Here is a 13,293-nt window from a genome sequence, read left to right on the forward strand (position 1 = left end):
TGCCTTGTATGGTATATATTACCAACTAGGGAACGTCATTTATGGCTCAATGGCGTTGGAGCCGTCGCCATGGTAACAAAATCACGGTTACAAATTCTTGATAATTACGCTAGATTTTGTTTACAAATGTTCTTATCTGTGGAAGAATCGTATCTTGTGAGGTTTTACTGCGCATATTTCTTATGCCAAACTTTCTTCAGTTCTATTTTCGTTTACAGTCATTTTATTATAGTCTTTTATCGTACGTTTGTTGTGGTTTTGGCTTGCCACAGTTGACATTATAGGGGCCGCACTAGTGGGACGTCCTTACCAGAAGAAGAACCAAGGTATAAAAATAATAATAGTAATCACTGCTTGTTATGTATTTTAATTGATCTAATGACACCATAATTTAGTGCGAACAGGACTAAGAACCGTGTTTTATTGAGAAGATTTTCTGCTCATTTCACTCAGTGACGCATTAGGTACGGTAGGCCTACATTCGTACGGTATTACAGTCAAAATGATAATACAGGGATCATGCTGTTGCTCTGGCTTTCTCTGTTGCATGACATGAATACCATACCGGTATTACGGTACCTTCAAACATGTAAATGTATCGTTCTGCTAGTAGGCTAAAAATATTATCATTTTTATAATACATATGGTATTGGCTATCATTTGCCGTCTTCATGGAGAAATATTACAATATAATTTTCCTTTCACAGATCGTCTTGGTTTGGTGCAAATTTAACAGTCAATATGCCGCCTCCAAACAGCATGTATTGTGCAGAGCAAATCAATGTTCCGCCTGAATTACCTGACATACTCAAACAATTCACAAAGGCAGCGATCCGCACCCAACCCCCTGATGTTTTATCATGGTCCGCAGCGTAAGTCGAGAAATTTTTTCATTTTTTATCTCACCGAATTTATTGAAGGGGAACTGTTCTCTTATGATGTGGTTTCAGTTTAATGTTGAAAGTGTGAAAACATTTTTGACAGTAGCCATTTTCCTCCGAAATCCACCATATTCAAATTGCAGCCGAAAGACAGGGTTGTAATGACTCGAGTCATGACTCGACTCGAGTCCGACTCGATTCACGATTTTCTGATGACTCGACTTGACTCGAGTCATTTTCTCAAAATACAGAAATGACTTGACTCGACTCGAGTCAATCCGTCTATTGACTAGACTTGGACTCGAGTCATTGCGCATGACTCGAACCAAGTCATATGACTCGACCTCAGACGGCCAAGACCGACTTTTCATTGTAATTTCGAAATGAAGTAAAGTAACCACACTCTTCGGATTTCGTCTATTGGTATTGTTACTTGAAAATGCAACCAGAAATTGCTAATAGTGACGAAAATTAGCATATAAATGTGAAGTATTCGATATTACCAAACAGATTATAGCTTTCAATACAACATCCATTGTAGCAGTAAATTTATTAAACTCGAAGACTTTTCAGGTGCCTCTTTTCAAGAGTTATCGGCACACCGAAGGGATTTAAACAGGTTTAAAAGCAAAACCAAAAAGGCAAAGTATGACGCAACAATCAAAATCACAGACCATGAAATTCGCATTGTATCAATGGCAACAATAACAAACTACGAAGTATACGGACATACGGTACTATACTAGCAGCACAATTTGTAAATAAACAATTACACGCACGGAACAACACGCACTAATGAGAAATTTGTAGGTCATAGAGGAAATCTTTCTGTCTACATAAAATAGGTTTGCTCAACTGAATAATAGTAGACTCCAACACTTTTAAATGAAACACAGACCTACCACGCGCAATGACAGTGAACATATTGTCATCATAGTGCTGTGCACAGGCAAGGTTTTCGCTCAGATGCTGACCGATTGACGAAGCATATGCTTGGTAATCATCATAGCAGTCTGTTTTTGCCGCCAATTTGCACTGACGTGCGAGCTCCGTGCGATCATTTGCGCATGTTTTTGACCGAATCAATTTTTGGTTTTGCTTTTAAACCTGTTTAAATCCCTTCAGTGTGCCGATAACTCTTGAAAAGAGGCACCCGAAAAGTCTTCGAGTTTAATAAATTTACTGCTACAATGGATGTTGTATTGAAAGCTATATTCAAGTTCTGTACCACGAACCAGCTATTTAAACAGATAATAGAAAGTGGGTTTGACAATAATACTTTAATTGGAAACTGAGCAGTCAACACAATGCCTTGGACTCGGACTCGAGTCATAATACCATGACTCAGACTCGACTCTCAGCTCGATGACTTAGACTCGGTCTTGACTCGGTGGTGAAGTGGAAATGACTCGACTTGACTCGAGTCAAAACTATAAAAGTGAGATTAACTTGTGACTCGGAGCCATGTGAGTTGGTTACAACCCTGCTGAAAGATTTTCATGGATGGTCTTCTTGCACTTCATCAATCTCTGCGGTGTTGAGGGTCACCTATCATGGCTTTTTAATGCCACATTCGAAAAATCCCGTGTCCCGTTATAATATCTTCTTTTACTTCTCATTCAGTGTGCATGCCTCCTTTTTATCATCGCCTAGACTAGGTGAGTGTCTGATGTCGAAGACTACTCCAAGTCATTTACTGTAACCGTGTAACTCTGTGTCGCAACGACAAAATTCTTTCTATCTTTTGAATTTGGTTGACCTCATTTACCGACGTTCGCTCCTGATGAGAGTCAGTCGAAAAGCTTCGAGGGGGTTAAATTTAGAAATATGAACGTATTGTTTGCTGCAACATCTTATCATTACCGCAGTCTTAGAGCCCGATATCACAGTTATTTTTCGGTGTTAATCTTTCTTGCTCTTCCCATTACCTGTAAGTGAGTTCTTTCATCGGGTCCTTTTCTGGGCTTTTCTGTCGTCATAAGAACAGTGACACGGAGGAAGAGGAGTCCAGATAAACCTATGATGTGGAATCGATCCCGGGTTATCTGGGTAGCAAGAGCATATCGTCACCACTACGCTAACGACAATTTCACTCATAAAAAAGATGGCAGTAGTACAGTACAAAAATTAGAAAAACTCCGTTACTTACCACCTCAGAGAGTGAGTTCGGTATCTGAGAATTGCTTCTGGTATTGCAGGTATTTCTCGGCTTTAGCGAAAGGCGAAACTTTACCAATCAAGCGACGATTGGAACCTGGCGCAACTGGGCTCACGATTGGCTTGTTGGACGTATTGTACCAACAGGTACGAACGACATACCGTAATTTCGAGTCTTACCCGTCAGCTTGAGATGTCGATTCTTTTCAGTTGCACGAAAATACGATGATCAGCACTGCCTTGATCGGACAGAAGTGGAAGGAACTGGGACTTCCTCAGGAACAGTTGCAAGAAATAATGTCGGTCGGGAACTTTGTCGAAGAATTTGAATTCATGAAATTTTTCGCCGTCGCGTGCAGTCATCTCGGAGGGAAAGTAAGTGGCCGCGGTAGCGATTCTGGCTCTGCCATTCGTCTGCACTTCACGCATGCGCAAAGGTGGTTTAGCCTGCTTGTACTATTTACCCAAGTGGTTGTTTTTAAGCTACTTTTACTTCTACTTAACAGGATATTCTGAAGCAAACTATAGTTTTGGGCTATGTTTGCATCACTTTTACGAGAGATTATTGTTATAAAAAGTGTCACGCTGGCTGAATATATTTTCAAAAATTGCACCTATTGGTACCTGTAATGTCGCTAGTCATTTTTCTATAGTAGAGAAGATGTGTCTTACAATTTCAAATGTAACCACCTCCGATTAAATGCTGAAAGTATTAGATTCCTTGTCCAAATCTAATTTTGAAATGATTTACTCGAGTACTTTTCAGAGCCTCATTTTCTATTTCTGCTTTGACAGGTCTCGGAAATCGCTACTCTTACTTGTGATTGTATCAAAATTTTATAATTATATTACTATTCCTAATTGCGAACCACAAAATAATTTGGTCTGACCCTGAACTAAAAATCGTTATAACAGCCCAATTTTGAACCCTACGTACATTTCTTAAGAGCAACATGGTGAGGTGGACTGCATAGATTGCTTGGTTAGTTACTTGAGATTTGTGATCCTTACGGAGACCGAGATTATCGTGTAATTATTCATTACTGAAGGCTGTTCATAAATTTAATCCAACACCGAAATTCGCTTTGCAGAACGTAACACAGGCAATGAGAATCGTCTGCCAAATTTTAACGAAAGACCCAGACGGCTCAGCGTATCGCATACCTTTCGAGACTTTTACGACGTTATTCAAATATTTGGCGAGTCTCAACAGGGAAATTTCGCAAGCACAGATCGACTCCGTGCTCGAGCACTTACAAGAAGATGTGTGAGTGAATTTGACATATCGTTTGCTGCCAATTCACGGGGTGGAATTTTCTAATCAAGGACGTGCAATTACAAGTATCGGTTATGACATTGTGAAAACGAATGATATAATCTCGAAAATATAACAAAATATCGAAAATTTGGAGGGGACATTCACCCCCTGGCTACACCACGTCTGCCACTGCTAGGTTCCAGCCAACACAGCAATTTCTCTGTGACCGCCGAGCGGCTACAGAAAGACGCAGTTGCAAAACTATTCTCGGCTTTGTAGGCCCCTACTTTTCTGCTTCGGAACCAAGTTTTGAGCAACTGTAATAGCAATTGTTTTCATTGTCGCAAAACAAGTATATTCATAAGTGGGTGTGTGGCAAAAGTTGCTTCCATCCACCCAAGTGTTCACTGCAAACTAATGTTGTTAGAAATGGTCATCTTACTCTTTCTAATTAACCCCCCTTCCCCAATCAAAATTGTAATTGAAAAACTGTGTATTGCATTTTTTTTTCAATTCTGGGGATTACAAGAACTATCAACTAAGGCCAGCAAAGCTTTGACTTTAATACTTTAATGTCAGGGATATCTAGATGTGTCGTTAGTCACTGCTTTTCTTTAACAAGTTTGGCAGCATTTGGCAAGACAGACACATAGCAATGCGAATTTCATCTTCCATATGGCTGTCAGAAATCAGTGACATCACAGGGGATTTGATACTGTGTACCGTCATAAACTCTCATGCAGTCGATAAATGAGGTCACAAAAACTGGCGATCTGTGATTTCTCAAAATAATTTTATTACAGTCAATATCCTAGATCGATACTAGCAATGGGAGTCTTTCAACCTCTCCGGCAATAATGCATCTTACCTATTTTCCCAGTAGTAGTCGATCGTGTTGTATCATAATCATGCCTACCATGCTACATAGCAAATGCCTCGAGTATCAACACTTGCCTGTTTTATTCAGAGCCAAGCAAGGAGGAATGGTTATGCCAAGGAACTTTCTCAGCCCGGAATGTCCAAGCTTAAATTGAGTCTTCTCACATAGGCTAACCCTGTAGATTTTGTACCTCAATGAAATGTTTGTTATTGCTGCGAAATTATATAAAGTTTTGGCGAAAAAAATGTGATTTCTGCGACCTTTTTAGTGCAAGGCAGATAGGCTATAAGATTAAATATAAGAATATGAACTAGGACCTGTCTTGTGCATATTTTTTGTGGCCATCAAATATTTTGAAAAAGACTTGATAATCACCAGCAAAAAGTATCTGCAATTACCCTCCATTGCTGGTGCGTTAGATCACCATATTACTCCTATTCTCACAACATATTGTAGCTGGTGGTTGAACCATAAGTTAGAAAAGCGTTCCGGCCACAGCTAGTAACGTTACCGAATTGTCAGCACACATCCTTGGTTGATTAGTTTAACTTAATTATCTTGACATGATTTCTGCTCAAATATATCTCATTTTTACTGTCATTGTGAACTCTTACTCGAGTCAAGTAATTTCAGAATTTTCAAGTCATCAAATATTTTCAGTTTGTGTTGTGAGATTTTTATGCGCGGATGCATACGCAAAATTGCATATTTGCTTCACCACAACGAACTATAGTCAAATTTTCTGATAAACTTTAATTCTTGGACTTCTGACTGAATATTTTTGCTCATGGCCGCAACGTTACACCAGTCAAGGCCATTATGGCGGCAGTCGACAGCTTACCCAAGCAGCTTTGTCTATGATTTCGCTGCTGGAATCCAGATTAGAATTGATCACTTGGCTTTGCGATGTAGAACATTTAATGACACAAGAATTTATCTCCGAGTCACGAGTTATTCCATATCTTTCATGTCGAATACAGGTCAAGTCATTTTAGGGTGGCGATTAAGTCTAGTCAGTCAGAAAACGTGACTATGTATTCCCATCACCGAAGACAAGTACTCTAACAGTCTAAGCACGAGAGCTGGTAAAAACTATAAATCTTTCAGCATCGGGGGCCGTCAATAGGTTTCTCCCATATGTGGGGTGTTGTCACAGCGCCATCCAGGCGTCCACGCTTGAACCTTACCTGGGCTTGATACTGGCACTGGTTTAGGTCAGCAAAGATCTTGGGTTCTCCAAAGTCAAGATCTTTGGTTTGAAGACCGGGTGTGCAACCAATAAGATCTGGTGGCTGTGCAGTCCTATCTCTATCGACATCCCTACGACACTACAACCGTGCAATACAATATCACAGAGCTTGTAATGCTCAAGACCATCCTCATCACTTCTTATCTGCCTAGCGCCACGTTTCCTAACGCAATCTGGTTCCCGGGTAACTGTATTTCTACTACTGCAAACCACAAAGTAAATGAAATATGGCGAAAGTTCGATTATGTACACAAATCATGCATGGAACGGCTCATACCGAGCACAATAGCGAAGGGCGAAAAAAAAAGGTAGGACACTCGACCAAGCATCGTTAAAACGAAAACGTATTCTGAAAGAAAGAGCTGACCAGAAAATAACCACACAAACATGATCCGTCCGTCTACATTCAGGTAAACAGCGATAAAACCAAAAAGTGCAAAATACGGCTGACACGCATGATCGCACTACAACTAACCACTGGAACCACAGAGTCTCTGGAATTGAGCTTAAATTGTAATGACGTAAACTGAGGGGTGGCAGTTGATTTTTTCTGGCCCCTTACACGACAAACAAGAAACACTTATTGGGCTTTCTGAAGACATTAAAAATGTTAAATTCCTGCGTGTTACCGCAACGTCAAAATCATCATGGATATTGAATAGCGAGGTATTTTGAGCGCAGATTTAAGCCACTTTAACACCTGCACACAGCATCGACAAAAAGGCAGTATGTCACATTCGTCAATTGCCACATATGACAATGTTCTATCTGGTAGAGTCTGTTGGACATATTTTCGCATCCGTTAAAGGCAGCTTTTATAATATCAGACTTGGGATCAAATACCTTGCGCGCAGCCCTAGCGCTGAATGAACGCAGCGATTATTTACGACTACATGAAAACACCTGTGTACGCCATACATATTTAACGTACGTACTGCATCGCAATCCACTCTCCCAACATCGCGGCTAACAACCAACCAGGTGTCAAATCGACAAAGAAAATAAATAATGAAGCGGAAATAAAAAGAAAGTTGACTTTGCAATAAAATACTGTATATAACACCAAGCGGGGTGAGTCCATTGCATTTTGACCTTGGAATTCAAAGCATATTAATATTAGTATAGACGAAACGCTACGGAAGCTTTATCCTACAAGCGCTGCGACACGGTGTCCCGATAGGTCCGGTCATCTTTGCACCCGCAGTCGCGGACGGCTGCTGCCGGGGCAGGTTGTTTTACGCTCGTTTGAACGACAGCCTGGTCGAGTCGCTTCTCCTTGGTGGTGGCGGAGCGGATTTGACGCTTTTTTTACGTCTGAAAAGTTATTTCCAATTTTATTGTTTGAGCGGTGCCGATACGACATGCAAGATGCACACTGCACAGTCAGACTACTGCGTTCGTACACCAACGGTACAAAAGTATTTTATGAAATATATGATATACGCGTCCAAAAAAGTTCGACGGTCTCCATCCATTATGCATTTCATTACGAGAGGTGGTCAGCAACGAAGCACTTATTCTTTTTCGGAGTATGCAGGAGGTTTCAATTTCCAAGTAAGTATTCTAGGCCTAGATTTGCCCAAAAACTGAAAATTGTCAAGCAAAAGTAGAAGTAGTTTAAACCAGTGGTTCTCAACCGTTGGTCCATAACAAATTCCCTGCCGCTCCACGAAATATATTACAATTACTATCTCTATTTCAAATTACAAGAAGTTGGGTGGTTGTCCCTTAATTAGAGGTATGAAATATCAAATTTTAAATTCATTTAAAAATTTGGAAGGTATTTATAGGCATGTTGTTATGATATAGAGTTCATGATTTAATATGGAGTTAGTGTACGCCATAGTGATGAAAGAAACTGCTTAAGGTTATAGTTGGAAAGTATATTCACATTGAAATGTACCCGAATATATTCGGCTGACACTCGTCGGGCGTAATCGTCAGCAACTAGTAGAGAATTGGAAAGAACACTGTCAACCGAAAATATTTGGGTTCATTTCAATACGAATATACTTCTCAATTGTATATTGAAGTTTTGTATCTCCAAGAAGCTCTTCAAAGTTTAAAATAAAAAAACTTCACAAAAAAACGATAGTCAACTCACGCATCGCGTTGACCCTTACGGCTCTTCACCTCATTCAGAAGCAGTTCCGGGGGCGGCGGAGGAAAATCGTCAAAATCAACCGCACCGTTACTCATTCCTCTCGACACGCCGTGAAAAGTATCCTGAACGAATACACCATAAAACAACCGAATTATGTCACTTTCGCAAAAAAGTAAATCACCTTCAAATCCGTCACAAATTGCGGCGCAGGGGGCAGGTCACGTGCCGCATACTGGACCGGCCCGCTTTTAATCGCGTTTGTGTAATAAGCGGTCATAGGCGGACGGGGTGGCGAAACGTGGGCTGGGTCAGGCAACCTGCCGTTATCCACTTGCGGGCCCGGCGGCTTATTATTGCTTGCGTTTGAATTTCGGGAAGGCGGCGGCGGCGGACCGGGGCGACGTGGCGGCTTTTGCCCGTGGGCGTTGTTGTTCGCGTTTTTAAACATGGGCAGTACCGGCAGCTGGTGGCCCGGGGCGAGCGGCATGGGTGGCGGTAACGGCATGTCGTCGTCCATCGGAGGCGGCGGAGGTAGATCGTCCATAGGCGGTGGGGGTGGCATGTCGTCCATGGGGGGCGGCGGTAAATCGTCAGGAGGTGGAAAACTGTGGTTGGCGTTGTTGTGAGGTTTTAGCGGAGGGGCGGGTTTGGCCGATGCCGGGGGCGGAGGCGGTAAGTCAGAGACGCCACGGTTCACAGGCTTGGCGGGGCCTGAAAAAAATTGGGTACGGTTTAATTCCGGGCCAGAGAAAATCACAAGCGTCAGACTAGTACAAACTAGCAATATAGTTAGTAGACAATTTACTACTAGTTTTTTGAGTAGCTTTATTTCAAGTGCTGGATTTTAAAAAGTGAGCAGTTCTAGTTCTAGTTGCGCATTTAAAGGGGCACTGCGCTCAAAAAATGATGCGGTCTAAAATTGAAGCACAGATCAAAAGAAAAATTTTGGCAACAGCGAATTTCTTCAGAAAGCTTCAGGGGCTGGGTTTATGGCGTCGAAACTCCTCCCATTTCAAAGCTGAAAGCGATCCGATTCAAATAAAATAAAAATTTATGAGATTCTTCAGAAGTGTGTTAGCTGTGTCTAAGTTAGTTAGTTGTGGATTTTTATAGGTTCTTGTTCTAGTTTTGAAAAGTGGGTAGTTCTAGTTGCAAGTCTTGAAAAGTGAGCAGTTCTAGTCAGTGTTGGGATCAAGTCACTACCTTCGAGTCACGAGTCATCTCGAGTCATTGCACATTTTGACTCGAGTCAAGTCAAGTCAATCGATTTTCAAAGGTGACTCGAGTCAAGTCAAGTCGATCGATTTTCAAAGGTGACTCGAGTCAAGTCAAGTCGATCGATTTTCAAAGGTGACTCGAGTCAAGTCAAGTCGATCGATTTTCAAAGGTGACTCGAGTCAAGTCAAGTCGATCGATTTTCAAAGGTGACTCGAGTCAAGTCCAAGTCACTCGATTTTTGGAGGTGACTCGAGTCAAGTCAAGTCAAGCCACGAGTCAAGTCACAATTCAAGTCAAGTCGAAGTATGAGGCATGATAACGTCATTGCATTTTGCTAGCTGTCTGAAATACGGATTGAGTGGTCATTGATTTAGAACCGATGAACGAATATAGAGTTAAATATACACGCAAGAAGGCGTTGTATCGCTCAAATATACGTAGAACTGCTAAATCTCAGTTTATTGTTACCAGCCAAAGAAAGAATAGATACGAATTGAGAAGATGCAATACATTACGCATTTACAAATCGATATGATACAATTCGAGCCTGCGCCAATGGTTGAGGACTGTATAAAGTGTATCCAAATTCAGTTTCAGTAAAACAAGAGGTTTGGTTAAGGTAAAAACAGAGAACAGAAATTACTTTACTCTACTAGTCTACGAAAACGTAAGCTGTAAGCTTCGATCACTTCGTTTGCGTTCAATTTATTTGTGAGAGAACAATCGAGGCTCAGTAAAACGCACGATCGTTAAATGATTGGTCGCTCTCACTAGGGTTGTTCAGATTTGGGCAATTTTTTGGAAACTTGTTTTCCGTAATTCCAAATGATAGTTTAGTGCATAAAAACACCTCTAAAACCGATTTTGGTCATTTTTATCGCGGTCTTCCTTGCGCGCAAAGCCCCCAAAGACCCACGAGTCAATTCTCCTTACTTCTGACGATCCACCAGAGTGTTTACGTCATATCTTTATCTGTAGTGTTGACCGTGTCACTGGTTTGGAGCTTTTGTGAAGTTATCAGTTCAAGACGGCTATGTAAGGATGGGAAATATATCTGTATTCATAACTGTACTGAAATGCAGTCCTATAAATGCCAGATGTATCTTCGTTATACCATGCAGAACCGGTCTATCGTGTTCATGGGAAACATGTATTGGTTGCACGTTTGTTATGAATCGTATACCGAAGAAGCACCATCGTGTTGTGATTGTGAGTCGAGCTCGAGAACAGATGCGCAGATATTTCCAGCTGGTGTTAAGCTAGTAAATGTTACTGGAAGGTATGTAATAAGTTATGTCAGTAATCTTTGCCTCAATTTTAGTGTTACTGTAAAATACTGAGTTATCCAATTTGCTGGTAGGCTAGAATTTGGTTGAAGAAGAATGTCTGAAACAAAGCGGAGAAATGTTGTGTCGGACCCACCAAGAACGAGATCGAAGTCTGGTCATTATTTGATTGGATATTCATCTGAGTGTATTATTCACTCCAAGTTACCCACTCTATGCCAAGTTCTACAGTATTTTCTCGACTCAACTGGAACGCATGAACTTGTTTCTAAGCTTATTCTATGTTCCTGCTTGGCTGGACTGCAGCATTGGGCGTGACGCGCCGGTAAACGACTTGCGGTTCATTCAGGAGATACGCGGTTACGCAACTACCGATAAAGATGTTGCTGAAACTGCTCTCAATAAGTTGAAGAAGCATCCATGGTACATTGTGGAAGAAACTGTGGTTTATGCCTTGTTCTCGGAAAAAGAAAGTTGCGATACTAGAAAAAGTATTGCAAGCCGCCTACTGAAAGTTGAAAAACCGCAATCTTATCGACGTGGGCCACCCATTCTCTCGTCAGAAAGGACTATAGAGGATAACACCACTTTGGCTGATTTAGTGGGCCCTCAGTCATGGCATTTGTTCAACGAATTTGAGTGTTCTGCAGATTGGTTGAATCAGCCTGTGGAACAATGGCCTTCAGTATGAATCATACAATGAAATGAGCCATTTTGTAAGTAATGTCAAAGTCGTTAATGACGCTGCTGAACGAGGAGTTAAAACTCAACACCGACTTTGCTTCGATCATCACAGATGATGAGCGCCAAAAGAAAAGTCGGCTGCAAGTTGTTGAGCTACACCGTCAGAAGTATCACAACTTCAATAAATCCACACTTAAGTCCTATAAGCCTGCATGAGACTAGAGCCTGTTGATATCCACTTTTTGTTTTTATGCTTACCTAATTCTCAACATGTTCTTCAATGATAACAACTGTATTTTCATCTTTCACAATTGTCTCAAGTCACGTAAATGGTCGGCCTACTATGTCCGGATTTGTGTTTGCCTTATTCTGCTTTTCAAGTTTGATAATGCAAATTTCCTTATAATAAATTCATCAAGTTTCAGAAACATAGTCTGTGCCAGATTTCTTTTTCTTAGTCTGTGCAAGATTTCTTTTTCTTATGTTAACTCAGTTGTAAGCACATACCATAGTGGGTGACGACAATGACTAAAATGTATTGAGATTATTGTTTCTGTTTCCGTAAGAACACCGTGGACGTTTTCTGACAGAATGCATTGGTAGTTGAGGATCAGGACCCCTATTTAGACTTAACTGTCATGATCTTTTGAGAAGAAGCCTAGTGTCGTGAGCTTTTGAGATTTGCATTCTGGCCGTATTCGCTACTGTGACAACGTCTTGGACAGGACAGGCCTGAGTTTTTGTGTTCGGAGGTGGGGGGAGGGGGGTGTCAACTTTCTTTCAGACTTATTAGATACTGCAAACCTGATGCGGATTAGGTGAATTGGAGCTACTATAAAGGTGAAATTACATTCATATACAATGTGCCTTTGATTAACATTTACAGAGTTAAAACCGGCTGAAAATGCCTGTATTCGTTCATACATAGGCCTACCACCCGGCTACCTATACCAAATACGGGATTGTGAAACGCATTTGGCATGTATAGGAATATAGGTAAGTTCAATTGTCAAAAAGATGATTCAACCTGATATTTCCCAGCTCTACTCAGCCGTTTTCTACCGCAAACTTCACAAAAGCTACAAACCAGCAATGGTGAATTGTCGCTAGTAAGGAGAATTGGCCTGTGGGTCTTTGGGGGCTTTGCGCGCAAGGAAGACCGCGATGAAAATGACCAAAATCGGTTTTAGAGGTGTTTTTATGCACTAAACTATCATTTGGAATTACGCAAAACGAGTTTCCAAAAAATTGCCCAAATCTGAACAACCCTAGCTCTCACGGGTTACACCAGCGTTTCGCTAACAATCCGAACATATGCAAGATACAATGATTTTTATCGATACCGTTTCCTTGATGACTTGAAATTGACTCGTGAATTTTGCTCCTAGTCACGAGTCAATCCACATTTCTGATACGCCGAGTCAAGTCAAGTCAAGTCATTTATGTAAAGTGACTCGAGTCAAGTCAAGTCATACCAAAAAGGTGACTCGAGTCAAGTCATGACTCGAGTCATCCCAACACTGGTTCTAGTTCTAGTTGCGCATTTTGAAAATCCATTGGACTTTACAAGTCTGAC

The 13,293-nt window shown here is 41.1% G+C and overlaps 2 protein-coding genes and 1 long non-coding RNA gene across 6 annotated transcripts in view; 2 read left to right on the forward strand and 1 right to left on the reverse strand.

Annotated features, from left to right (window-relative positions):
* The first annotated feature begins 212 nt into the window (after window positions 1-212).
* Window positions 213-5,490, forward strand: LOC145439764 (ropporin-1-like protein). Its single transcript, XM_080317388.1, has 6 exons — window positions 213-326; window positions 708-872; window positions 3,080-3,185; window positions 3,249-3,413; window positions 4,130-4,305; window positions 5,264-5,490. Exons 2-6 carry the CDS (start codon window positions 742-744, stop codon window positions 5,328-5,330), a joined length of 645 nt encoding a protein of 214 aa, XP_080173514.1. The 5' UTR covers window positions 213-326; window positions 708-741; the 3' UTR covers window positions 5,331-5,490.
* Window positions 5,491-6,597: 1,107 nt separating this feature from the next.
* LOC145439727 (ras-associated and pleckstrin homology domains-containing protein 1-like) overlaps window positions 6,598-13,293 on the reverse strand; it is a 28,491-nt gene continuing 21,795 nt past the window's right edge. For 3 of the 4 annotated variants that reach the window (XM_080317312.1, XM_080317311.1, XM_080317314.1), the window contains 3 exons: window positions 8,711-9,240; window positions 8,530-8,651; window positions 6,598-7,739 (listed from right to left, as the gene is read on the reverse strand). In XM_080317312.1, the coding sequence (XP_080173438.1) occupies window positions 7,661-7,739; window positions 8,530-8,651; window positions 8,711-9,240 (731 nt within the window). In that variant the 3' untranslated portion in view covers window positions 6,598-7,660. The remainder of the gene's footprint in view (window positions 7,740-8,529; window positions 8,652-8,710; window positions 9,241-13,293) is intronic. The other variant, XM_080317313.1, reaches the window with a different exon arrangement.
* Window positions 10,522-12,149, forward strand: LOC145439772 (uncharacterized). Its single transcript, XR_013915344.1, has 2 exons — window positions 10,522-11,415; window positions 11,471-12,149. It is a non-coding gene; the product is annotated as an uncharacterized LOC145439772 (long non-coding RNA).

This window comes from Botryllus schlosseri, chromosome 5 (assembly GCF_051294905.1).
Source record: "Botryllus schlosseri isolate E-star chromosome 5, Bs_hap1, whole genome shotgun sequence".
In the NCBI taxonomy this organism is placed as follows: Eukaryota; Metazoa; Chordata; class Ascidiacea; order Stolidobranchia; family Styelidae; genus Botryllus; species Botryllus schlosseri.

Coding starts and splice junctions, on each gene's coding strand:
- LOC145439764 (XM_080317388.1), top strand. CDS start 742: ATGCCGCCTCCAAACAGCATGTATTGTGCAGAGCAAATCAATGTTCCG. Junction 3,414..4,129: donor GCAGTCATCTCGGAGGGAAA/GTAAGTGGCCGC, acceptor TTCGCTTTGCAG/AACGTAACACAGGCAATGAG. Junction 4,306..5,263: donor GAGCACTTACAAGAAGATGT/GTGAGTGAATTT, acceptor TGTTTTATTCAG/AGCCAAGCAAGGAGGAATGG.